Below are 27,991 nucleotides of genomic sequence, written 5' to 3' on the forward strand. Positions count from 1 at the left end.
GGAAGGCTAAATTCCAAATTTAAAGCGCTTGGGTGCGCTAATGCACCAAGTGAGAGAGTAGATCTTTGTGTTGTTGTACAGATGCGCAAGTGCGCACTGGTGCAGCTATGCAACATAAGACAAATTAGGGTCTATAAAGACCCCCCATCCTTTTCACTCCACATTGTTCATTTCCTCTAATGCACTGCCTTCCAAAAACTCTTGAGAAGATTTCAAACCTGAGCTCTTCAATCAATGATCTTTGCACTTGGGCATCTCACATCTTCGTAGCTCCGCATGATTTAAGATGTGGCTTCCCCATTTTGGTCTACACATGAAACCTAATTTGGTGCGCATCGATGCACTTCCTTGGGTGCGCCTAATGCGCACCATGCCATTTGACCCAAAAAATTAACATACCTCCCTCTAAATGCAAGCTAAAGTGCAAGAGAAACACAGTCCAATGTGCACTTGCGCACCTAAATGGGTGCACACTTGCACATACCCCATTACCTCTTTCAAATAAAACATTTAAAGACCAAACACTGTTAAAAAAAAAATTAGGTGTGCACTTGCACACCCTGCGTAATAGAAAAATGTAAAAATTAAATAGAAAAATGGGTGCTTATTTGCGCACCTAATCTAGTGCGCAAGTGCACACCCATGACCATAACAAAATGCCAAATAAGGTGCGCACTTGCACATTTGATCTAGTGCACACCTTACATTTAAAAAATTTGATTTAAGGGAACAAAGGATAATTACATGTTTTCACCCATTTAATTTTTTAGGATAATATTAAGCATTATTGTATGTTATCATAATTTTTATTTTGAACTAATGAACATCTTCCTTTTTTCATGCAAATATAATGGCATCTTCATCTGGCGAGAAAATGGCACCAAATCCTATTGTGTACAAGTTCCAAGGCATGCCATCAAAGTCAAGGTTCCAAGATGACTACATTGAGATTAAGGATACAGACTTGGGACACACTAATTTCGAAGAGTTCTTAAGGATTTGCAACAAGCCCAAGGAGAGATCGGCTATGGTATTTGCATTGATCTGATCAAGGTTGGTGAATGCAGCTTCTCACCCAACATCAATACAATCCTCAGAGCTAATCATGACACTTGCACAACACTTTGTTCCTAAGGAAATGGTGGTAGAGAGCATGACTCAAGAAGTTGTCCTTGACCCCCAACTTGACAACATTGAGAGGATACTTCATCTCCGTAGGGTGGATAAATTCATCAGACTCACTTATGAGGCAGCAGAAAGGTGGTATAGAGAAAACCTAAGTGAGGAAACTGAGATCAACTAGTCCTCTTATCTTATTGAGAAGACTCCTCTAGGGAAGGTAACAGGAAAGATGGATATGACAAGGGGGTATATGAAGGAAGATATTGGATACTCTATCATTCTTTTGAGTAGAGTAATGGGTCTGCCAGCGGCTAGACATTTGAATGTTTTCATGGTAAATTTTATTGAGACTGTCAAGACGGCAAGGATGCCACTTGACTGGGCCACCACATTGAATGAAAACTTGTGTGAACATTTGGAGGCAATTAAGGATAAAAATAAGTTCTATATGACTTCATATTTGGTGTATCTTCTAGATGCAAGGGCAACAAACTATTCCAGGTTGTATAGGAAGGGCAGCATGCAGGATCCCAATGCTTGGCCATATATCATCTTCCCCCAATTGGTGAAGAAGAATCTCTTGAGATAGAGCAAAGAATATAGAATTTTGAATGATGCATTCATATTTGTTGTCATCTGATTTATAGAGGGAGACTATGAAAAAAGATTATATGATGATGTAGTAGCTCATATAACGGCACTTGGGGCCTATTCCATTCAGTTTAAAACATTCACATATCTAAGGGTAGTTGGTGCCACTATCAATTCAAAGAAGTTCCCTAGATATCCTTGTGATAGACTTGTTCTGTTGGCAATTGCACGACAGATTGAATCTGCATATGATAAGGTCAAGAGATAATGAAGACCATGTTGGACATGGCCCTTGGTCATAGGACCATATCAAGTTAAATAGAAACATGATAGTCTGTCTTTTGAATGGGAGTGGGATTAATATCCCCTTGAGGAGTATAATTCTCGCAAGCCATGTTTTAACAATATTGGGAAAGTTCAAAGTCTGGTGGGCAGGGAATTTCAGTACAAAGAATCTATTGAAGATCATTGGATGAATGCGACAAATGACTATGACATCTGTATCAAGGACTATTGTAGGATGACTTTTTATTTGGCTGAGAAGGCTCTAAAAATAAGCATTCTCGAGGAGATATTGCACCAAGATTTTGAGGAGCTTCTCGACCCTCTGTTCAACATAGATAAAATGGGGGAAGGTCCATAATGAACTTCGAAGTTGACAAAGAGGAGAATGATGACATTAATCATTGAACAAGGAATGTCATCAAGATGACACATGATTGGATCAAGAAACCATTTCAACTTGATCCAATACCTCGGACTATAATTTTTCATGTACAAGCTCGCCCAGTCAAAGGAAGAGGGAAGAAGATCACCATCCCTACCTTTGCAACCCAGTCACCAATAAGGCTGAAAATAGTATACCAACTTGATTGGCCAGTTGGATACTATCACCCTCTAAAGAAGAAAGGAAAGGGCAAGAGAAAGAGGAGTTCTCCTCAGAGAACCGAAACTGAATAGGGTGAAGTCCAAGAACCTCCTCAGTAGCAAGAAGTAAATGTGCAAGGGTCAGAAGACATTGAAGCTTCTCAAGACCGGCCAAACCATCAATTACCACCAGCAACACCCAGCCAAGTAGTAACATAGGGTAAAACCCAAAAAATCTCTCCTCCTTTGTAGGAAGAACCAGTATCCCCTTCTACCTCTAAGAAATAGAAATAGATTAAGATCCATATGAAGAAGAGGCAAAGGATGATTAGAAGGATAGTTCCTTTCCCATCTATCCTGAAACCTATTCCTGAGGGAGAAAAAGAAGAAGAGGGAAATGAGGAGGAAGATGTGCCTTTACCAAGAAGAACACCGCTAGCTAGAGCCACGAAACAAGAAAGGAGGAGAAGTTCGACGATGACAGTGCCATCCATCCCAGAAGAACCTTTGGAGATAAGTACTTCAGAAGATGAAGTACAATAATGGGTGCATGAGTAGAATGAAGAGGGTAATGACATATTCAAGATGTCAAATTTTGATTTAATGCTCGTAGGACGGAGCTAATTGGAGATAAGATCAAGGATACCTAACAGGTGAGCCCCAACAGGAGGACTGGATGCAGATTCCTCTAGAATCATAGGGTCGTGATCTTACTCCTTCATCCCCAGTACAGGTTGTAGTGGTGGATAAAGTTTTTGTTACTCCTCCACCTCCAAGTTCAAAAGAAGAATACGTTCAAAGGGTGCCTTTACAAGAGGAAGAACCACAGCAAATGGTAACTGATGAAGTGTCTAAAGAGGTAGGAATGGTCAAGTATTCACAGCAAGCCTCCCAAGACACTAATGTTCAAGCTATCGGCTCCATAGAAACTAAGACCACCGAGGGGGAGCCATTGCAGATAGAAAGAACTCCTGAGAGGAGTGATAAGGGTAAAGCAGTGGCTGAGCATACTCCTTCATCCTCGAGAGGTGGGCCTTCAGTTGAATGAGTTCCAAGGTGGCTAAGGAAGGAAATGATGAGAAACAGGAAGCCATAATTTTGTGTAGATGAATAGGATATGATCAAGTTGGTTGAAGTTCTTAGCAAACCTGAGTCCCCATCAGAGGAGGCAAGACCATTAGCATTCATCAACAGTACTCGAGATCAAGATTTATTTGCACAAGTGGTTGTCCCTCCTCAAGATGTAGATGTAGAAGACTTAAGCCCACAAGATTATCAGATCAAAGAGGTCATGCTCAGGAAGGCCACATTGGATAGGGCCAGGTTGATGGTTACAATGGGTATAAAGGAAGTTTTTAGAAGCTTGGAGGAAGAAGGGGCCAAACTCATAATACTTTGCAGGAAAAATGAAATCGTAAGGGGATATTTAGCCAAAGTTGTTGATCCCCTAGATCTTGATCACCCTGAGGAGACTCTCAATGGTGTACTCAGAGAAGGGGGAGGTGTACATCTAAATCCATTTTTGAAAGCCTGTCAGCAATGGCAGGACAGTTTTGAGGAAAAAGGTATTTTAATCATCCAGGGAAATCTGAAGTTATTACATACTACCCAAGAAAGTGTAAATAAGATGATAGCAATTTTGAAGCAGGATTTCAGCATAATGGATGAAGTATGGGCCTGCAGTAAGGATTTACAAATTTTACAAGCCATAAAAGGGAAGAGATATAGGATTTTGGTAGATGTGTATACAGTAGAAGAGTTAGATTTGATTGATGATTGGATCGAGAAGATATCAGATAGTAATAATGTAATGGAAACATTACATGAGAAGATCCACCAGCTCAAAGACCAAGCTCGAGAGCAAATTTTGGAAGCAGAAAAGCACTATAGTGACGCATGTCTTGATATTTTTGAAGATGATGAACGGGAGAAATTGATGCCTGTAGAAGTAGTAGTAGAAAAATTTTGGAAGATTTTTGAGGAAACTTATAATGAGGATGACATCAGGTAGGCATTTAGGATAAGGGAAGCCTTGCTAGAGTTGTATACAAAACTTAGGGATTTTGTTGAGACCCGAATTAAAGTAGACAACTATAGACAGAAGGTCAAAGACAAGTATGATTCTCTAGATCTTTCAAATGTGGCCAAAATCACTGAGATTATAGAGAAATTCAAGGGCAAACATCCTAACATAGCTTTGGGATGAAGAAGAACAAAACCTAGAAGCTAGAATTTCAATTTTGACACAGTGAAATTTTGCATTTTTGGACCTTTGAGGTGCGCAGGTGAGCTAGTGTACTTTTTCGGAGGTGCGTCGACAATTAACTACCAGTTCCAAAAATAAAGCTTTACATGCATCATAAACGCATTCTAACGGCAGTTTAACTCCAACAGACGCTTAGTGAAGGATCAACTTTTATTTTTGGCACTTCTAGACACTTCTACTTTGACTAGAGGCTTTCTTATTCTTTCTCCTCTCATAAATTATTTTTCCTATGACATGTAAAGGCTTATGCATCCAATAAATGAATAAGAAATGGATGGAGTCCTACTAAGCACCAGTTAGATTGTTAGTTTGTATATAGTTTGTTTGTTTTATTAAATTATAAGCATTTTATTGAATGAAGATATCTCTCTCTCAACACAAATTGAGGAGACGATTTCTTATAAGTACTCTATTGTAATATGTAATTGGGGCCATCGTTATTTTGCAATAAAATTATCCTTTTGGTGCTCGCATTTGGAGTGTAGTGATTCTTGCCTAAATGTGTCATTGTTTTGTAAATTTATGTTCATGGAATTATGATTGAGCCAAAATTTTATTGCTTTATTTTTGGTTGTGCGATCTTTTATTTTTGATGTTTACTACGATTTAATGAATTCTGCTAACGTATCTAGCTCAAGAAGAAATCATCAAATTGTGCCTGCATAACTCTTTGTCTCACATGAGCGCACTTTCTGTGGCCTTGCGATTTGATGAGGAGTGAAACATCATACTGTTACTAAAGTTTCCCATCGACTATTGCATCAATGGAATCTAGAAAGCGTTGCTCCTATTTCATTAGTTACCTACCAATTTCTTTGAAAGCTTAACTCACAAACGTGTTGTTTCTTGTAGCTTATGTCCATTAGGATTTTATTTTCACATTATTTTCTTTAAAAGTTCTTGTTATTTGCTTTACTAAGCCCTTGTTAAATTAGGAATTCATATTAGTTGCATCATTAGATTGCATTCATTGGAAAACATAAAAAATACAAAAACATAGTTCTCTTTTGTATGTTTTATTTTGAAACAATGAACAGGTTCTACATTTCATATGAAATCAAACAAACCAAAAAAAGCCTCCTCGTGAACAAACACATTTATCTTCAACTGAACGGATTCTAGTAGGTTGCAAGATCACTCGGAACCTTGGAGTTGATCCTCGGATTAGCTTTTCAAGAGAGGAGTTCAAAAGGATTCCTGTCGTTAAGCATTGTGCAAAATGATAGCTCAACAAATAGTAAGGGTGGTAATGTGGCTCGTGTTAAAACTTTTCAAACCTTGTATAGTGATTTCTCTCACAACTATATGTTCATGACAAAGTTATTTACCAAACTATTTCAAGATAAAGCTTTGCAATGACATTGTTCTTTGCCTCCTTATTCCATTGACTTCTTCCACAAGATTTCTAATTTTCTTATCCAACAATTTGAAAACAACATTGATCATCAAATTTCTTTGAATTATTTGATGCAATGTAAATAAGGTGTTAAAAAACAATTGTTATTTCCTTGGTAGATTTAAGAATTTGCATGTTTATATTTATTATCCTGTACATGATGTTCATATATAATGTTTTTTTAATTTCTAATTTACAAAAAAAAATTCATTAGAGATAAGATAATCCTCACCGAGTTGTCTTTATTTTCACAATTGTGTGCAATGCTTCATCATTATAAACTTCAAGTGATTCAATATGAGAGAAACACTCCAATGGGTCATGTTCTTTTTGCTAAGAGTGATGTCACATCCAATTTAAGTAAATCTCATAAAACTAATAGCTACATCAAGATCAACAAATCATCAAACATTATTGATGAACAAGTAGTAGAAACATCCAAGGGTGTGGCTCATTTTTCCTTAATTTTTTTTATAATGTGATGTTGAAGTTAATTAATTTAAATATTATTAAAATTACTTCTATCAAACTAATTAACCCATCTAAACTTATGACTAAATGCTTTTAAAAAATCTGGTTCAATACCTTATTAATTATAATGATATATACGTATATGTTGATATCAACAATAAAAATAAATCAATTGCACCTCCTAAGAAAAATTTGTAATTAATACACTAATTCTTTTCAATCTCACTCAACTAATACTATTAAGAAACCTTATTCTCCTAAGGACATTTCACACAATTAAAAATTTGACAAAGTCAATCATATTGTCAATCAAGTTGAGTACGTTAAACCTAAACCTAAATCTCCACCACAATCTTTCATTCCATTTGATCCTCCTAAAATAGTTAAAACACTTATTGGTCTTGTATACATTGTCACTAAGGTTGATGTCATTCCTTCTCATGGAACCTTTCTTCATTCTACTTGCATGGTGAATGTGATAACTTAAGAGCATCGTTTTAGTGAATGATTACAAAAGGATTTCTATTATAAGTTTAATTTCTTGATTCAAACATGCTATGGTTTCCTCTATCCTTCTCATGGTTCCATTTCATTTCATGTGGAGGTTTGTGGTAAAACTTTAGATACTACTTTTACTACAATTCCTACTTTTGATCAATTTCAAGTCAAACTTGGTCCCCCTTGTCTTACCTTCATGAAATTTGTGGCTTCTCCTATTCAAAAATATGTTAAATTTCCTCACAATGTGGCAAGAGGTCATGATTGTTAAGCATAGGCTTTATCATCCTTGTGTACCTCAAGACTCTATTAACCTAAATTTATTTTGTCTTTCCATACCTTAACCAACTAAAATTCATCCTAATTGTCTTTTTTAATCATATCGAACCTTCAATATTAGATTTAAAAACAAAAGAAACCTAAGAATGATCCCATTTTTGGACTTCTTCCTACACCACTGATTCTTCATTTATATTCTTATTTTCCACCTCCTACGGCTTATAAGTGTCATCTTCCTATCATCTCTCAAACTAGTATGGCTCTTTCATTTCCTTCTCCTAAAGAAGAAAAGGACCTAATGTTGATTAAACATATCCAATCCCAAATATCTAGCAAGATCAAACATAAACATCATGCTCATGTGTTGTAGATCTCGTAAATGTGCTTCTCAAAACATTTTGTCAGCATATGATACACCTCCTCATACTTTAATTCCATTTGACCAACTCATGCTAGAGCCTATGGATGAATTGAATTTAAACAAAGTAAAAATAAATAAACATGACAATGTTATCCATATCTTGGACTCTATTATAATTAATCTAGATGAATAAGATACTCTTATGATAAAATTCATAATATTAACAATTGTATTCATGCTTTTGATTCTGATGATGACCATTGATATTGACAATGATTTACTAGTTATGAGTTTTCAATGGTTATTTATCACTCTTAGCAACTAACATGTAATAAAAATAGTGGCCTATCTTCACAACATGGTCCTTGTTTGAAATTGGCTATTGTTCCATAATCTTCCGTGATTAACATTTCTCCTCTTGAGAGTTTCCCGCCTTCTCTAAGCTCCTCTTGTATGGTAAATTTTATGTGTTTTCTTTTTGTAATGTGTTTCCCTTGTGATGTGATTGATGTTATATATCTTATTTAGAATTCTTTAAATGACTTGTGTTGCTCATTGGTACAAGGTGATAAAGGAATCATAACATTGTAATCACTCTTCTATTTGTACCTTACTTATTCTATATGATGTTACATGTTATGTTATATACAAATTCCATTATTTATTAATGTGCATTTTTGTTGTTTTCTTGGGATGGAGAAAAAATATAACTTCATTTTCTTTTTGGTCTTCATGGTGTAGGCCCAAAAAAACTCTTTTTCATAACTCTTACATGTCTTTCTTTTATTTTGTTTTGTTCTACTTCCTTTAGGGAATGATGATATTTTATTTGGTCATAATACTTTACATATTATTGTATGATCATACTTTACAAATTTTGTAGATACCTAGTGTGATCTCCTTTTGTCATGTGTTTATTTTCCTTGATTTGTCATTTCTTGGGAGAATTTCTTTATGGAAACATTTCTTTTCAATTCATGTATGCTCTGATAAATCAATTTTTCTTGTTGAGGATTTTACAATAGCTTTAATGTGAGGGCATACACTTCGCCCACATTTTGCGTACACGCTATTTTTTATGCTACTTAACATTGGGATCCTTTATGGACATAAAATCCTTAAACACTAACCCCTCATTTTCACTTTTGATCCATATGAAAGCTTAGCTTCTCTTTGGAAAGATCATTCTTTGACATATCCCTTATTGGACATACAATCTTTAAGGAATGATCCTCAATGGATTGATTAGCACGGAACACAAACTTTCTATAACTTTCAATGTCATCTTATGTAGCTCTTTTTTGTGTGGTCAACAATATACAATTTTATTAGGCATGGTGGTAACACTTTTCTTTCTCCATGTGGTTTACAATAAGACATACAATCTTAGTAGGCAAGGTGATTTCACTTCTCTTTCACTTTATTCTCTCTCTTCCAAGTGATGCCTATCTTAGGTTTGGATTTGATGACTCAACTCACTTTGGGACTTAATGTTTCATTGTCTCCTTAACCTTGATGAGTTCATCTTATTCATTTGATCTATTTTTCAATGACCATAAGTTTATCTCATAATCTTGCTAAAGTGGGGGGCAAATGTATAGTCCTAGTAAGTTAGCACCATTTATTTGGAAACTCTGGACCTATTGAGCCTCACTTTAGTGATTTCCTAGAATCTAGATGTATTTATGCTTGATTTTCTCACGTATCTTTCTACTTTATTGGTACTCTCTTAACTCTTCCTAAATCTTGCAATCACTCCTCAAAATCTAGACTTCTTTGATATAGGTCGAACCTATCTTTTCCTATACCTCAAGGGTTGAATTTTGATGGGTTTTGGGTCAGATGCAAACCTATTTCATTTTCCTATCTAATGAAGTCAACCTTTATGAATTTGGACTCCAAAATCACTATAAACGAAGGCTTCTATCCCTCATTTTCACATCATATCTACTCAAGAAATTCCACTCTCAAGCATTCATGTCCAAGGTGATTCAAGATATTTTTGTGACTATATAGAAAGAAATAAAGGATTTGGCTCTAAGATTTGAAGGGTATCATTCATTCAAAGGAAAATATTCTATCCATCGTGTGAAGTTATTCCCAATTGTGCAAGAAGATCCCCATCCAATCTTGTTTCCTCTACTTCTCCATCCAAGATATCAAGCACACATACATAAATGATCTATGATTTTGCAAGTCTAAATCCATTACATTTGTGAAGACATCCTTGATTATCATGACTTGTAAGCAAGCATTCATACATCTCTAAGGATATAGCAAATATGTATCCATCCATGAAGGTTTGCCAAGCAAGGTAAATACTTATATCTTGTTTTGCATGTGTTATTAATGTCATTATAAGTTTAAATCCTATACAGGGGGTTGACCAAGGCAAGCCCCTTCCCCCCAATAATTTTCTATTTGTCTTGTGCACAAGTACAAATATTAGAACTACAAAGTTTGAATTTGTGAAATTGAAAAATCAGACATAGTTGCAAGTTATAACCCTCTAGTTTTATTATCTCAATGTATAGATCAAGCCTATTTTGACCTATACTTGGTACAATTCAAGCCTATTCCTATAACTCTAAGATTTTTACATTTGGTGAGTACAGTTTTAGGACCTCAAAATTGGAATAGTTTCCAATTTTGACAAGTTTTGATAGATTTTTTATAGATCTTAAGTTTTCTCCTCTACTAGCTCTCAAGGTGAGTACATCATCTTCCTTATTCCTTCATAGCACTTACTTTGATACCCTACATCTAATATCTTATTCTTACCATTGCATAGGTGTTGCCTTTACTTTATTTTTCATATGCACTAAAATTATGTTTGTACAGGGAAAGACCCTAAAATCACATCCTTTAACTAGACTGTGCATTGGCACCCCTTCATCTATTTGGGTTGTGCTAACCATATTTAGGGCCTAAGGATCACACTTTAGGGCCCTTCCTAAAGCATATGTGTGAAGCAAAAATCTAACCATTTTCCTATGACACTACCAACTCATATTTTAACTTATTTGATTTGGGACCCCTCTGTCTCCTTTCTCCAACCTTTTCTTTCCTAGTTTGAAACTGAATCTGACTCGCCATCCTTTTATCTAGATTATCCTCTTCATTATCCAACTTTGTTATGAATTTGTCATCTAGCATTGATTCCATAGCCATACCCTCTTTATCTCTTGAGGGGTCTTCCTAACCAAAACGTCTTTTATATGTAGAAACTAAATTCTCACCATTGAAACTACAACCACGTCCACATAATTGGTCTCAAAATCATTGCATGGAAGATACCACATAATCAAGTCTTCAATGGTACATGTGCATAAATTGAAAAAAAAATAGCATTCCCATTCCCTAGAGGGTAGGACCAAGTAGGGTAAGTCTCATCCTCTGCACTTACTAAAAATTATGGGCTTTTGATCTTCCATAGTCATACTTTGCTTGATAGCATGCTTCTTAGGACCCTTTGGTTGGGGAAAGTAACATATACATACCTTGAGGTTTGGGCTCCACTTGATCATCCACTTAAAAATAGAATCAACAAACCCCTGTTATAGATCATCCTTTTGGCATTGGAATTTGTTGATTTTACCCCTAATGGTTCAAATGTGACTGACATTACACCACAAACTTCTCTTGTGACATTCATTTGAACCAAGTCTTTCATAGGGGCCAAAGCTCCATCCAAATTTAGATTAATGGGTGGGTTGATTACCACTTGGAGGGGGGGCTTTGTAAGGAATACACATTGACTCTCCTAAATTAATTACCCTAACTTACCCCTTTGATCTTATTTTAACAACCCTCGACCCCGATCAATGATCACAGGAGCCTCCTCTACACTAGTCATCAAACCTTGAATATGCATCAAAGTTTCTCCAACACATTTGAATCACTTTATTAATATAAGCCTCACTCACCATTTTTTCCCTTTGTAGTCCTTAGTGCATTCAATGTCAGTATGACCAAAATAGTTGCACATTTTATACCTAACCACCATCTCCTCCATCTCAACATATTACTTCTAAATTTCCACATTGGTACAAATCTCAATCTCATTTGGTAGTGGAATAGAGGCACATCCCTCTTGAGATAGATCCTAGAGTACATAGTATAGTCTTTTCTTTCTACACATTCTCCCACTTGAGCAACAATCCCCTAATTGTCACCTATTGCTTTGAGTGGGTCCATATTACAATATCCAATTGAGAGGTTGTAAAACCTAGCCCACATAAGAATGTTCATTATCTCAACCTTTAAGGGATTGGAATTTGTTTCCCACACCTTCAAAGAGAAATTGATATCACACATCATGTATGGGTCATTGTTGAAAATCCAATTCTTTGCCTCCACTCTCACATCTAACGAAATAAAAAGTATTTAGTAGGGTTTTGAGTTCCACTCTACATGGTCATGTTCCATTACATCATTACCTAACCCTAGCAAAATTTGTCCACTCCCCATCCCATTCCATCAAATTACTCTTCTCTTTTAGTTAATCACATTATTCCATCCCAACGGGTCAATGATAACGGAAAGATGCCCACAACTCTTGGGTTGTGAAAATACCTTGGACATGCATGCCCTTGAAATGTGCTCTTTTGGAGCTCAATTTTTTTTATCAATTGCCTATCATCCTCTACTACTCAAAAGAAGTCTAGGATAATTGACCATGTGTGCCTCTCCCTCAAGTATTAAAATATTGTTGATCTTATCGCCGGTCAAAACATCCTCACCAAGATTTTGTGACTTGTGTACAAGGTTTCTGCCATTCCAAGTGCAACAAGTGGTCATTATGCATTGGGTTGATACTTATGTTGGCTATGCACTCTTGATGCATGAAATTTGTGACCATTCATGTTCTTGAACACATAGTTTTCTCCTAGCTCACTTCATCCTTTCCCTTGAAGTTGGATATTAATATTTTCCTTCCAATTAATCATAATAAGCCAACTTGAATTGTGAAATCCAAGAATTGCATCCTAAGATGTCATATATAAAGGACAATCTTAATGCATTTGAAAAATGGAGCTAAAAGTTTTCACACCTCACACCACGTGAAAATAATTTCTAATTAGAACATTATTAACATTAATAACATAGCATGTCAAGAAAATTGTAGAACTAATTGTTCTAGTTTGATCAATATGCCAAGTTATTACATCCTTATTCAAAAGTCCTAACCATGAGATAAATATTCTCAAATGAGCAAAGATTTAAAAAATTGAAGGGTGATTCAAATTAACTTTTTAAACAAATAAGCAAGATGACTCCATAATTGCGAAAAGCTCCTATATGGGACAAATGAAATTTTCCTAATTTATATACACTTGACAAGATCTATTTTATCGTATAGAGAATATCAAATTAACATCAAACCAAAATTAAGTAAACCATTTATCCATTTGTTTAAATCTCACCTCACCTCAATGTATCATTCCAAATAATTGCTATCGTAAATTATTTATTTAATACCAATTACTTGATTTTATTATTATTATTATTTTAATTATATCATATTTATTTTCATATGGGAAAATACCATAATGGACTTTTCCTATACAAGCCATTATTTACAAGAATGAGCTTAAGCAATGAAATTGTACCATCTTAAAATGAAAGGACTTACCTTGTGAGACCTTTTAGCCCTTCCTTTGACAGCTTTCTAGATTCATTAGTGCACTTATGTTGTAATTACTCTCGTTCTTGAGATTTTGCCTATTTCCAGTGACTCTTTTTGCATCCCCGAGTTCCCAAAAGCCATTCTGAGGCCCAAAAATCTCAAGTGTTGATGTCTTCCCTTATCCAAGGGGTTTTCCTCGGTTCTCTAGCCTACTTTTCAGTTTTTCAATTTGCTTTCCTGCCTATAAACAATTCCAATATTTAGTCGTTTATGACAAAAACTTTCCAAATTTGTGTGAATCCTCCTCTTTGACCTCCAAGGTGAGGTTTATACTTCATTTGTCATTTCATAAGATCCATATTAATGCCTCATATCTAATTCATTACATGTCTCTACACTTTCATACAAGCTTGTTCATTAGTGGCATCACCATAGATCAATTTACTTGCACTTTGAGGACTTAGATTTGGCATTGACATTCACACCCTTAAGTTATGCCAATCTATTTTTATGAGACCCTTCTTTCACTTTCCTAATGTATAAGAATTTAGACTTGCACCGAAAAAAACAATGTTATAGAAATACCAGGGATCAAGAAATAAATCTTAGTGTCACATTAGGAGGAATTAATTCCAACTTGCCTTTATAAAAGTGGAAATCATTGCAGCATAATAAAGCTGGTGTATATTCATCCTCATTGTCCCCACACTAACCCTTTTGCCATAAAGTGTACATAATTTCAAAAAAATTAAGGTGCGAGTCCCCGACTAATTTATAAAAGGAAGAAGAAAATTCCTACTTCCAACACGTAATCGTAAGGAGGGAAAATTCCAACTTCCAATCCGTTTTCATATTTAAATGACAAGGTGGGGCAGGTAAGGTGAGTGACCAACTTTAATCATAAAAGAGAATAAAGAGGTTCGGGTAAGGTTTAAAAGGCACTCACACAGGTGTCTTCCCCTGGGCGTTTCAAACTACTTTACTCGCCTTAATGATTCTTCATTTAGATTTTAAGCATCTCATCTGCCCCCAACACAAGAAACCTAAAGAGACGGGCAAATGACTGTTTTTCTATGCTCTACAGAATTTACGTTTTAGGGGACCGGAACGTGACCTTAGGGGACGGGACTTCAGAGAACTGCAATTAAAAATATAAGAGATTTTTTTAAATTAAGAGACAGAATTCAAAAATGTCTATCATAACATTGATAAACCATTCATTACAGAGAACATATTAGAAGATCAATACATGAAATATTATCAAATGGCAAATACTAAGCACTTCCATTATAACAATATCACATACATATATAACAAAAATCAAAATGCCTAACAGCTCCAAGTATCATGCTAAAATCAGAATGAAATAAAAAGAATTCCAACTAAAATAGTTAGTAAATACTATTTTTTTCTCAACGCTGCTACCACTCTTATGTTTTTTTCTTCCTCTTAAGGAGTATGTCAAATCTAAATAAATAGAAGCGTAAGCATTTTAATAGACCAATTATGAGTTGCATATTTTTATTATATCTTTAAAACAACTAGGTAAGACGACTAGGGGCAACACAGACAGTAAAAATTAGAAAAAATGATTTTTCAAAGGTGTTTTGTCTTCATGAGATTGGTGAAAAAAAGGGGACAGCCAACAATTTCAAAGATGGCAACACCATCCCGATACTGGTAGCCGTCCCCAAGTTTCTTGCCACAAAAAATTGGCCATTTCGGAGACGTTTCCAAATTTGCCAAAGGGAATCGGTACTGCTGGTCATCCCCAAGTTTTTTGCCACAAAAAATTAACCATTTCAAAAACGTTTCCAAACTTGCCAAAGGGGCAACTCACACAACAGCGAAAATCCATCCCCATGTCCCCAGTACAAGGATACCCCCAAAACCATAAGAGGACACGTTTCCATGGAACAAACTGATGTTTTTGAGTAGAAAGAACTCACAAAAGCAAGAGGAAAATGCTTTATAAAATTACAATAATTTTTTTTATTTTTTTTATAGGCAATTGGTCAAAGCCTTAATTATTTATTATTAGGGTTAAGATTAATTATTATTATGTGTTAATAGCGAGTAGATTCAAACCTGAATGAGGAGCTTGTAATTTACCGATGCATTGTAAGCTCTTTCCTACAATGAGATCAATTTTCATAAAGTGGAGCCTTAAAAAGACAAATTCCTTACTTCCAAGTTAAAATAATAGACTAATTCAATGTTCCCATGCTGCTGCTTAAAGTATCTGTTGTTGTGCTTACTAATATACATAACCTTGTCTGCTATTTAAGTGGAGCAGTTAATGCTTATAAATGAAAAATAAACTTGAAAAAAAATAGGAGGTGCTGAAAGAATGAGCAGCTTCTTATTGAAAAGAATCATGAAAAAAAAAAGACACTTGGCTCCACATATTTGATTTTTCCCTCCTTTTTACTTGCTTCTTATTTTTCTCTAAATATCTAAAAAATTATTATTAATAAAAACATACAAATTCTGATTGCCGCTAAAAAAAATAAGGTGCCAAAATTTGATGAACTCCTTGATTACTGCTAAAAAAAGCTGCCAAAATTTGATGAACTTGTGATTGCTGTTTAAAAAAAGCTACCAAAAGATGACCATGGGGCCACCAGCTCCACAAATTGCTCGCCAAATTAAGCTAAGCAGTTGCATGGACTAAAATTAAATTCTCTAGAACAGATTTTATAGACTGACTATATACCAAAAAAACTGTAGCTTTGATTATGCACAATCGACGAGAGCTGCTCCTTGATGTTTTCCCCACGAGGTCTTACATATTGTAAATGCAACACCGAAAAGGCTTTTTGGGGAGGTAAAAACATTAAAAAAAAATGCATGCTGGTGAAGAAGCTGCCAATAAGACAGCAACACAGCCACCATAAAGGTGTATAGCAGCAAAATGCAGAGAAGAAAATCCCTACGGAGAAGACGTGAAAAAAAAAACACTGCAAAAAATAGGTAACGGAGAGAATCAAGATTCATTAATCACTTAAGAGGGTGTTTACAGGCAACCAGTAGTAAGCCAGCCTAAGAAATGCATCCACCTCCAAGTTATACTCCCTAAACAAGCACAAAGAATGCGTGGTCAACGAAAAGCACAGCTTCTGAACTGCTCCTTGATTATAACGTCCACTGAAGTTCAATCCTTAGATGTATAATATATGGGATGAGAGTAAGACCATGCCTTGGGTCACTTTGGCCAAGAGACACCCCTCGATCCTGAGATATTAGCATAGGTTCATCCTCCCATGAAATTTGTGGATGACCAAAAGTCCTCAAATGAAAAAATATATATAATAAATTCTTCAATATTTTCACTTTGAGGAATGTAACATCTTGCTTTAGACAGTTTTGGGACAATTAGCGAAGAAGCAAATCTAAACATGTATGCAGCAAAGTGGTAAGACTACCGCTAGAATTTCTGAATGTTGTAAGGGAATCTAGAGCAGAACACCAGTAAACAATGCAAACTTTCCATGCTTGGTATACAAGGATATCACAGACGCCAACAGCAGAAACTCTAACCTAACATATAAGAAGCTATAACAGAACCTGAAAAAGATTCAAGCACTTGCAAATGTCTGAACTCCCTCTACTAATTATTTGAAAAGAAAATCTCGCCCAAAATGCCAGAATCAAGTCCTTGCCAACGAGCAGAGGACTAGAACCACTTTTTTTCATAAAACAAAACCAAATTTGAAGATTTGAAATATAATGATGATTAATTCATTGCAAACAATGGTCCAAATATGAGATTCAATGTGCCGTTCTAATTTAACTTCACGTTGCCAAATGATACTAAACTAATGTAAATGGACATGCAACGCACCTAGCAATAGAATCACAGCATAGCCTAACATTGTTCCATTATAAACTCTTACCCGCAGAGCATGCACATGACCTATAACAACAGAAGCTTGAAAATGTCCAATATCAATCAAAACATGTCAAATAAACAAATACCCAAGCATACAACATTAAATTATTTAATGTCATTCCAATTACAAACACAATGACTAGCATGAGACGACATCCACAGTATTGAACATCAATAGAAGCATGCTAAGACTTCCGTTCATGTCCAGGAGATAAAGACTGTGTATGTCGTCAAACTCTGGTCCTTTCAAACTTTTACATTACTCTGACATCCTATTCTATATAGATCTTCCTGCACCCTTTTGTACAGGTTACAGAAACATCTGTACCTAAAAAGCTCACTGATCCAATCTATGGTCCAGTACGCTCCATGACCATATATCTGTAGTATTTAAACTCAACGGGATCAACCACAAAAAAGTTACTATAGATTTTGTATACACTGGATCACCTCCAAACTGAAGTAACATAGCTCTTCAAATTTGATTAGCTCCTCCAAGAGGTCAAAATATGCAAGGGAAGTCAACTCCTGAAATATCCATTACTCAACCCTCTATACAAGAAAGACCTTGTCCTTCCCCTATAGAAATAGTACAGCTTCAATTCTCTAACATGAAACAAACACCACACACTAAAGTTGAGAAAAAGAGAGATTATACACATTCTAAGAATGGTATTAACCAGGCATATACTCTTTAGATACTGCTCTGGTTGCAAAGGTCCATCAAGTCCAGAGTCTGTAACAAGAATATAAAATTGTAAATAGCAAGTTCTATAATACTCTCAAAAGAATATTTTGTACAAGGCTAATAGAAGTTTTAAAAAGATTGTATCGGCTAATGAAGTGGTATCTATCTTGATAACAAGTTTACCTCTGGAACAGATAGCTGTAGCCGGAACTTGGGACCATCATAATGATGTAACACAGGCCTAAAAGAGTCCTCCTCCAGTGGTTTGCAAAGCTTTCTCACCCGAATACGAACCTAAGATACATTTCATTTAGTAAATTCAAATATTATTATTATTTTCATCACCATCATAAATCTCACTTTGTATTACAAAACAAGCTGCAAGCACAATGACATGATTTGAAGAGCCAATTGTCTTACAGAAAATGCACATTCAATAGACACAATAACTCACTACTTTGATAAAATTCTACCGTCTAACATGCCTGTTAATTCATTTCTTACAGATCAAATAACAATCCATTTAATGCGATGACATCACCAAAATTAGTTATACATCATCCAGGTTTTTGAAAAGCTTATCTAAAAGTACTGCAAAAAAAACTCCAATCTTTCATAATCAAGGTAAGAGGTATTTGGTACCTGTGCAGGAAATCTTGACTCGCCCTTACATTTTTTGTCTTCCCATGCTGTTGGATCAATATTAGATCCCCCAAAGCTAGCAGCCTAAACAAAACCATTTACCCAACGTGAGAGACCATACAGAATAATGATATAGCTTAAACAATACCCATAATCAGAATGATAACAGTCTCTTTAAATCATGCCCACAATGTGCAAATTTAACCTCAAAAATTCCATGGAGTTGGTGGGTTGTATAGTTATACAAAAATAGCGGAAGCCCTGGTGTTATTGCCCTAACAGAATCTCGATATCTTTGAGGCAAACCTGCAAATCAATAATATTCATGCATTTTAGACAAATCTTCTAACACCAATTATGTTCAAATGTCACGGGTGCAATATGTAACAATTGAGAAGCCTATTTGAGCACGTGTCCATGTCCGTGTCTGTTAATATCACAAATTAAACCATGAAGAAAGCAAATGGATGCCTATTACACTAAAGGAGTCAACCTTGCCAAGGTGTAAGCTCAAACACCTTGGAGAACCAGAAGCAGACATCCCTATTCTGGAGTCAGTTCTGAATGATAAATGAGTCTTCTATAACATAAGCCTTCACCAAAGACAGGACTAAGGTCTCAAACCAACATACCGCTACTTTCAGTATGCATCAAGTAAACTTTGCATGGCATAATACATCAAGCTGTTGAAATGATGCAGGGATCTATCTTGTAGGCTTTTAAGTCTGGAAACTAGTGAAACTGAACTCGTAAACTTCATCATCTAAAATACTAGCTAAAATGGTATGGAAGTATTCCAGTACACCATGATTGAAAACTATACACATAATAAAAGGCTTGTATGACCAAAAAACATGCATTCCAAAAAATATCTAGTCGCAAACTATTTTAGGGGATATAGATGTACAAGCTACTGAAAAGGAAAAGTGGAGATATGTTTACCAAAGAGTTGACGCTTGAGATCCTCTTGCATGGTATCATTGTTGCACACAAAAATGTAACCCCCAAGAATCTCATTCCTCGGCAACATTTCCGTTGATGGCAATGTCTTGAAGCGTTTATCAAGTGCACTGTTATTGCTTCCAGAATTATTGTTGTTGTTGCTGTTGTTGTTGTTGTGGTGGTGATTATTATTGTTGCTGTTATTATTATTGTTGTGATGAATCGGAGAATTGGTATTATAGATTCCATTTAATCCTCCCTTGACTCCCATATCACCCTGTTTCCAATCAAGGTTCATCTGTTTAAAATTAAGGGGGTCGACCTTGTTCCCTTCTTGTTTTGCCTTGGATTTTGCCTTCTGCTTGGGCTCTGCAGGGGACCCTGTATTTTCTATCCTGTTCATACGGTCCCCTTTCGTTCTCATCTGCTCCGCTAGGGCCAACTTTGATGCAGCCAGGTTCCATTTGTGATCATCTGTGGCCCTGACATGACCTCGAAGCTCCTCCCCAAACTGCCAGAAAGAGTAAGCGTTTGCCATGTCGGCTTACCAGGAAAAATGCGAAACTTACAATTTATCAAAAACAGATTCCACAACCTGCAAAACAAAACAGAAGGAAATCACAAAACGGAATAATGTTCTTGTGAGCCATTACTAAAAATTAAATTGTCTACAGGGATATTAACATACAATAGCAAAGAGTTCATCCCATTTACGTATCTAAATGGGCAGGGGACACCTTCAATTTGTAAAGATATTTTTTCAAACTTTAGTAAATTGGAATTTAGAATGTGATCCAATTCAGTCCACTCTTTCCATCTATTTTAGATGAAGTGTGTGTATATTAATCTTATGGTCATATGCAGATCTAAGTCAACTTTTTGAAGGAAAAAGTTTATCCACTTTGAAAACCCTAGATTATATCAAAATTTAGGCCAGTGCCATGATTTTCCCTTCACCTGTCAGCCCAAACCACAATCAAAACGCTAAGGAGCCATAAACCCACTTTACTTCATTGGGTACTTATTGCCTAATCTAAAACTCAATAGCAACGTTCCTATAAGAAGACTTTGCAAATCACAGAGACTTCACGTTTTCCATATATTCCACTACAGAAGTACTGATACATAGCCTAAAGAGAAGTGGATAAACCGAACCCCGATACACAGTCTTACCAGACAAACAGCAATGTGCGGAAATCCCGTTAACCCACAAGCGCAATCCACAGTCAAAGACTCAAACACTTAAAAAATAACCAAATAATCGACCTATAGGCAAAGCCATGCCCGTAAGACAATTTTGTAGTGTAATTTAACGCTGCGGACCACTCTTTTATTTAGTAAAGCGGTCCAGACGAAGACAGGAGAGAAATCTTAACAATTAGAACAATATATGCAATATTTATCAATCACACGAAAAAATATGCAGCCTGAGCACCTCTGCAACCAAAATATACGGATAAAATGAGTACCAGTTCAAGCCAGAAACCCTATACACAGTCAAACATCAAAAGACAAGATGCCCACAAAAAAAAAAAATCTAGTTTTAGTTTATACCCCAATTCTAACCCTCAAAAACTCCGAAGATAAACTGCATGTGCCCCTAAAGGATGCCTACTTCTTAATCAAGTCTGCCAAAAATGCAATAACAAAAGGAACTATAGAACCCCAAATGCAAATCCTAATATACAAATTCCACTATGCAAATCCAAATGGACTATACCCAATCCTCAACGAAAAGACCAACAAAAAATGAAACACAAACCCATACACAGAACCCTCTTAAGAGAACAAATCAATGCCTGTATGTAACAAAAACCTGATAAAAAGCTGAAGCTCGATGAAGATAGATGCAGTCAAACCCTCGAAAAGCTGAACCTGTTGTGCTAATCTCGGAATCGTAACCCAAAAGTTCCCCAATATCTCAAGGGCAATGAATCAAATATAAAGAAACGACTCGATTCTCTCAACTGGCTGCCAAATGCTACGATCCCTGTGATTTTTTCATCGTGTCGTGGGTGCAAAAGAATCCAGATTAGCGTTGACGATAAATAGTAGATAAGCTGCAAATTTTTCACAGCGAATAGTAAACTACAGCGAAGGATCCTCCATCCATCTCATCCATACATTCGTAACACATGATGGTCTTGTATAGGAAAGCCAAAAAGCCCTCACATGAATGATGATGTGAGCCTTTGGGTATGCGCTGTCCTCTCGAAAATGACGTCCTGACTTGCAGCTTAAGAAATTTGTAGCGGTAAAACAGCGTGCCAAGAAATTTGTGTGTGTTTTTAAAATATCATATAAGAAAAACAAAAATATCAAAGCCAAACAGCTCCTGTCCACACTGGTCAAATACTAGGTTTGTATGATAAAAATTGGGTAGTAAGTTTCCTGTCCTTCCCGTGAGTTTCTAGAAGCATTGTTTCTCCACCTGCTCTATTTTACCTTTCTAGTCGTCGGTGCCTTTGAATTCTTCCACACAATCTTGGCCATTCAAATGTAGAGGTTATACTTGGCCTTCAACCATGGCCTATCATATTTCTAGGTTTTAACTGGCCTTATTATTAAGATTTCTACTTCGGAGATTTCCTTTGAATTTTGTCCATATTAGACTTTCTTTCAATTTTTTTCCCCTTGTCATGCTATTTTGTCTTAAATGTAAGCCATCATTTGTCTTCATAGGAATTAGTCTTAAAAGAGATTTTTTTGGGTGTTTCTTTGAATTTGGAATTTGAATTAGTCTTAAAAGACATATTTGTTAGGTGAATCTTTGTATTTGGAATTTGATAATCAAGTAAAATAGGAGGCATATTGATCTATATTTTTATTTAGAAGGAAGGGTCTTATGAATTGAAAATGGAATGTGATGTTTAAGTTGTTAATAGTTGTGGTCAAGAAAATAAATAATTTAAATTGGAGGATGAAAGTGTATATTGAAGAGGCAAATTGTGGCTTAAGTATTTTAGTGGGGTTTAATTCATTGATTGTTATGGTGTTGTCAATTTCCTAATACCTAAGGGTCTATTTGGTTGCAAGAATTCTCGAATGCTTGAATAAGCTCACTTCTAGTATTCGTGCACTCTTAAAATAAGTTCTAGAATATCATTTGGACCTGTTTGGTTGACCTAGAAGTGGAGTCTAAAGATGCATTTTCTATGTTTGGTTGCAAAAATTGAAATAGAATTGGAACAAGTTTTGTTTTAAAATTTTAATAATTAATTGGCTTGGTAATATTTTAAATAAACAAGAATTTTTTATTTATAAAAATTGGTTTTTTAATTAATTTTTTAAAAGCTAAATTATTTTAATTATCCTTTATTCTATTTTTTAAATTGACATTAGTGAAAGGTATACCACATGCTTTGAAATTCTTCAAAATTCAAAGGACATAATATTGTAAATTATAATTTTAATTCTAAATTAAATCAAATTATTTTAATGAGTATATGATCAAAACTAAAATCATTTTATTTTTAAATATATTAAAGAAAATTAAAATACAAATAAGTCAAGATCATTAATATGATATTTAGATGATTTTTCAACAAAGTTTTAATTATAAGACTAAACAAAGATTTATTTGTAAAGATAATTTTATGAAAGTTTATAAAATATCAAATCTAATATTAGTCTTTTTTGTCATTTAAAATAAAAACACATATTAAACTTTAAATATTGTTGGCCTAGTTTATATCTTATGATGAATGGAGAAAATATTCCAAAAATGTATTCGAGCGGCAAAATACAATCGCCCATCAAATTGGGTTATTAAAAACTAGAATAAGAAGAAGCTATTCTTATTCCACCTTTTTCAAGGAATTCTTCTATGCTCATTTTGGGGTCAAATTAGGATAGGTGAATTATAATTCTAATTTTGTATTTTGCAAACAAACATCAGATTACTGAATGCAGGTATTTAGATTTTCTTATTCTCGCCCAATTCTTGCAGCCAAACGAGGCATAATAGTATTAGAATTTTGTATGTGATTTATTTTTCACATATTTACTAAAAACAAAGTTAAAATGGAACTCTAGTATTATTTATCCTCATACAAAATAAAATAAATCTTATTTTTAAAACAACCAAGTATGCGACAACAATATACTTTGGTATGATAAATCCAACAAACATAATCAATATCTTCATTTCCATGTTAATCAAAACATGTAGTTATTTCTCTAAACCTACATCAAATTCCTAAGAAGGATATGTTTTCTTCCATGGTGAATTCCAAGGTCAATGTGTTGTATATATTTTTTCCATAACTAAGTGATTGTCATGCAACCAATTTGATTCCTCCTTCAAGCAATTTGTCTTACAAAACTCAAGATGCAACTTAGGGTTTTAAATATAAAGTCATTCTTATCAGTATTATTTTATGCATAAGATAGAATATAATGGAGTAAAATGAATTTCCTTTTTAATATATAGTAAACCTCAAACCAATTATCCCTTTGTTAGTTCATAATACAACTTAAAACTTACCAAAAATAATATTTGTCAATATAATATAAAATGATCCACAAGGCAAGTTCCAGAATGCTCCTTTTACTTTATAACTAGTCACAATTACCCTCAATGCATATACATAAATATAGATTCTTTATTTTTGTGTAAATGAAGCTAATATGGCATTTTTAATCATTTTTTATTTCCCTTATTAATTTCAAACATCCTCATATTTGTCATTTTCTTTAAGCTATTTATTTAACAAAAGGCAATACGTTGATTCACACACGTGCATGTGTGCACACGCACACCCATTTGGCCTTAGGTTTTTGGGATGTTTGAAGGACAATATAGATTTGAGTATGTAAATATGTACATGATTGATAGGTGTCATTTTGTTTACAAAATGCCAAGGGAATGATGATTGAGGAAAGCCAAGACATTGCAAAAACTGCAAATACAATTAACCCATTTTCAAAGACCCCATATAAAATTTGTTCTACCAAAAGAAAACAACTAAAACCCCATACAATTAAGGCCCCAACATATATTGTCAAAAATAACAATGAGAAAGTAAGTTCTAAGAAGGGGGGGTGAATCAACACTTAAAACTTTTACCTCTATAACAATTCACCATTCATCCATCTCATAACTTAACATGTAAATTGAAATAAGTAACCATGCATCGCATCCAAAACATAAAGTAAATCAACACATAACACATAAGATTTTGGGTACCCAAAAACCCTCCAATGAGAAGGTAAAACTAGAGTGGGGGTGACACCCACAAATCTTTATTGCTACAATTGTAAAATGTGGCCAATTATGGCTACAAAGTTTTGATCATAATCTATGATCTATCGTATGATAGGTCTTCCCTGTTAAAGGCTTACAAGACTCTCAAGTCTTACCTTGACTAAAGGATTTTAAACTCACAACTAAGTAAGCACTCTGTTAAGAGATTTACAAAAGTTTGTTAGGACTACTTTGTTAAGAGATTTACTTTGTATCACTTGTCAAAATGATTTAGCACCTGAACCTTCAGTTAGCACCTTGTTGCTTGATGTCAGATCTCCTCTTTACTGGTTATCTCTTGATCCTCTTGATCAAATCTATCTTCTCTATCCTTTCACTACTTCTCTATGTTCTTCTCAAACTAATTCTGCATTGTAGTTCGATAACTTAGCCATCATTTCCACCATGAAATGATCTTTGTGCTCTTAGCATTCCTCTCCTTATGCATATAACAGGGATAACTTTAAGAAACCCCTCCCCAAAAAAATGCCTAAAATGCTAGCAAATCCAACATTTTGTGCATTGGAAAATTTTACCGTCGAGGGCAATTTTTTATTCCATGTAGGGAAATAAAATATTATATGTTGGCGATTTTTTTCTTGCCCTAACAAAAATTATTTTAAATGTGACAAGTTAAATAGTTTTGTTGCTGACAAATAAATAAATGATGGCTATTTTTTTCCTTGCCAAAAATGAGATTGTAATGTCATAGGTGAATTACTTGTTTTGGAGGAAATTGAATAATAATGGTCTTGGCTAATCTTTAGTGATAAATTGAAAAATTGTTTAATCTGAAAGCGAATTTGCAAGTGTATTGACTAGTGACCATTAGTAACTAACTATACTGACTAGTGTACTTTTTATTATTAATAATGTCAGTGTCACCATTGGCTAGTGACCAACTGTACTAACTACTGACTAGTGTATTGTCTATTATTAATAATGTTAGTGTCACCATTAGCAATTACCAACTTGGCTTAATACATTAGTTTTAATCAATCGTTGATCAATTAGAGATCAACGATAGAAGATGCATTTCAGGTCCATTTGCTTGAAAAGACCTAGAGTGGCATGAAATCTTGTGGAATGGAGACTCATGACAAGTTTTGCACGAAAACCATCAATTGGAATGTAGTGAACATCACATCAAGATTAAAATCATAAATGTGGTACTAATAGTTACAATTTTTACATTCCATTTACAGCCACCTTGGTAGGCACTCCAATTGTCCAAGATTAATGTGTTGCAAATTACTAGGAATACGAAAAAAAGGATATGAAAGATCACGAACACCGAACAATTTAATGTAATTGGCATTAAAGAGTCTTTTCAATTCCTCTTTCATTATCATTTCTCAAATTTTTGAATCTCAATTCAGTTTGCAGAGTTTCTTAAAATCTTAGGGTTGTAATTGTCATGGATACACCAATTTAGTTGAAATGCACCACAATGGGTCTACAAAATCCCTTTTTAGGCATGATACTTGAGGATGTCCTAGCCATGATTTGCAAGGAAGATGCCACAAGTCCTTTTATCTATTATGATTTGTTCATGGTCCTTGGCCATGAATTCTTAAGAAATGAGAAGAGGTATTGTGCGTCCATAGATATTACATCTTCCTTCCTCGCATCTCTTCTTGACCTTGGAGACAATCAAGTAGACATTTTGATGCTGTTGCATACCATTTTTAAGGAAACATTTTAGAAAATAATGACAAAATTCTTGTATTGGTCAAGAAGTTGCTGGGGTCAGGCATTGGCATCCCTTTTTCAGATGTAGTAGACAAGTGTTGGGAGCAAGGCATAGGGAGCATTGTACAGAAGCATCCTGTCCTACTCGACATGAATGAATACTAGTTGACTCACCATAGGAGGTGGGCACGGCTTGGGAGGGATTTTCTACGAAAGTGGTTGTTATTGGACAATGTCAGCGATACTGACTTCACATGGCTGCACAAGTTCAACAACATTATCATCTCCAAGAGATTCCTCATGGAGGGGCTTGAAGACCTTTCAAATTGAAGGTTCAAGCCCTCAGCCCGTCGATGCTCCATGTTTCCTTGACCCTTTCCCTTAGGCCAAAATAATATTTTTAAGATATTTGTTTTTCTTCGGATTGGGCCTTGCCCTTGAATGTAAATTATGAAATAGTAAAATCAAATTGATTTAATCAGCTATTTTGAATATATATGCTATGAATTTATACATTGTACAATCTCAAATATAATCAATAAAAATATTAGTTTTTGGCTTCTCACATCGTTGTTCCTGTTAGTCTATGACTCTGATTTTGGCTTTTTAATGCATTGTTCAAATGTTAGTCTACGAGTTTGTTATAAAAAATTAATTGTTACAAAGTTAGAAACAAAAAAGGGTTTCAACAATCTCTTTATGTTACAAAGTTAGAAAAAAAGTTTGACCAATGATTTATAGTAAAATATTATTCAATTTAAAATTATCCAATGAAATTTTTTAATATGTATATGTATGTCCTTTTAATTACAAAACCAATAAAATTCAATAATATATGAAAGTAGGGGCTAGGGCCATGCAAGTTAATAGTTATAATAGTTTTAACTTTATTAATTTATTTAGAAATATTAAATAAATAAATAATTAGTTTGTTAAAGTTGAACTTATGATACATGTAACATCATGAATCATGATTCTTGAATCCTGATCATGCAATTTAAATTATATAAATAACATTGAAATTTGATATTTATTTATTTATTCATTAATTCTTATTTTCCAATCTAAATTTATTTAAATATCATGGTCATCATAATATTTTTAATTTTTTATCATATTTTGAATTAAATGAAAAATGTCACGGTTATTTAAATTTAAATCAAGTTATCACTTATCATTATCAATCTGAAGCAATTTAGTAAATATTGCTTATTTCTTATAGTTATGTCGAAGTCTCAACCATTGATTAAAAGAAAGATCGATGACCCGAGATGAATTTCAAATCGATGTGGGGAATGTTTTCCCATGTGCTTAGATTCATCTAGAATCATGACATGTGTCTAGTCATTGCAATGCTTGATTAAATGTCAAGACTCAGTTATTAATAATTATGTTTAGTCTTGTTTATTC

The 27,991-nt window shown here is 34.6% G+C and overlaps 1 protein-coding gene across 1 annotated transcript; it reads right to left on the minus strand.

Annotated features, from left to right (window-relative positions):
- Positions 1 to 17,447: 17,447 nt before the first annotated feature.
- LOC149552520 (DCD (Development and Cell Death) domain protein) lies at positions 17,448 to 21,663 on the minus strand. The gene is made up of 6 exons (XM_089788105.1): positions 21,461 to 21,663; positions 19,645 to 20,239; positions 18,908 to 19,008; positions 18,703 to 18,786; positions 18,244 to 18,354; positions 17,448 to 18,108 (listed from the first exon to the last, which is right to left on the minus strand). Exons 2-6 carry the CDS (start codon positions 20,180 to 20,182, stop codon positions 18,067 to 18,069), a joined length of 876 nt encoding a protein of 291 aa, XP_089644231.1. The 5' UTR covers positions 20,183 to 20,239; positions 21,461 to 21,663; the 3' UTR covers positions 17,448 to 18,066.
- Between the last annotated feature and the right edge of the window lie 6,328 nt (positions 21,664 to 27,991).

The sequence above is a fragment of the Cupressus sempervirens genome, chromosome 6 (genome assembly GCF_028749045.1).
Source record: "Cupressus sempervirens isolate cs-2001-9-10 chromosome 6, ASM2874904v1, whole genome shotgun sequence".
Lineage (NCBI taxonomy): Eukaryota > Viridiplantae > Streptophyta > Pinopsida > Cupressales > Cupressaceae > Cupressus > Cupressus sempervirens.

What these genes read in the sequence shown, in the direction of transcription:
- LOC149552520 (XM_089788105.1), bottom strand. Translation starts at nt 20,182, where the DNA reads ATGGCAAACGCTTACTCTTTCTGGCAGTTTGGGGAGGAGCTTCGAGGT. An exon ending in TCTCAAGCGTCAACTCTTTG is followed by an intron (nt 19,009 to 19,644) that starts GTAAACATATCT and finishes ATTGATTTGCAG; the next exon opens with GTTTGCCTCAAAGATATCGA. An exon ending in TACAGCTATCTGTTCCAGAG is followed by an intron (nt 18,109 to 18,243) that starts GTAAACTTGTTA and finishes TTCTTGTTACAG; the next exon opens with ACTCTGGACTTGATGGACCT.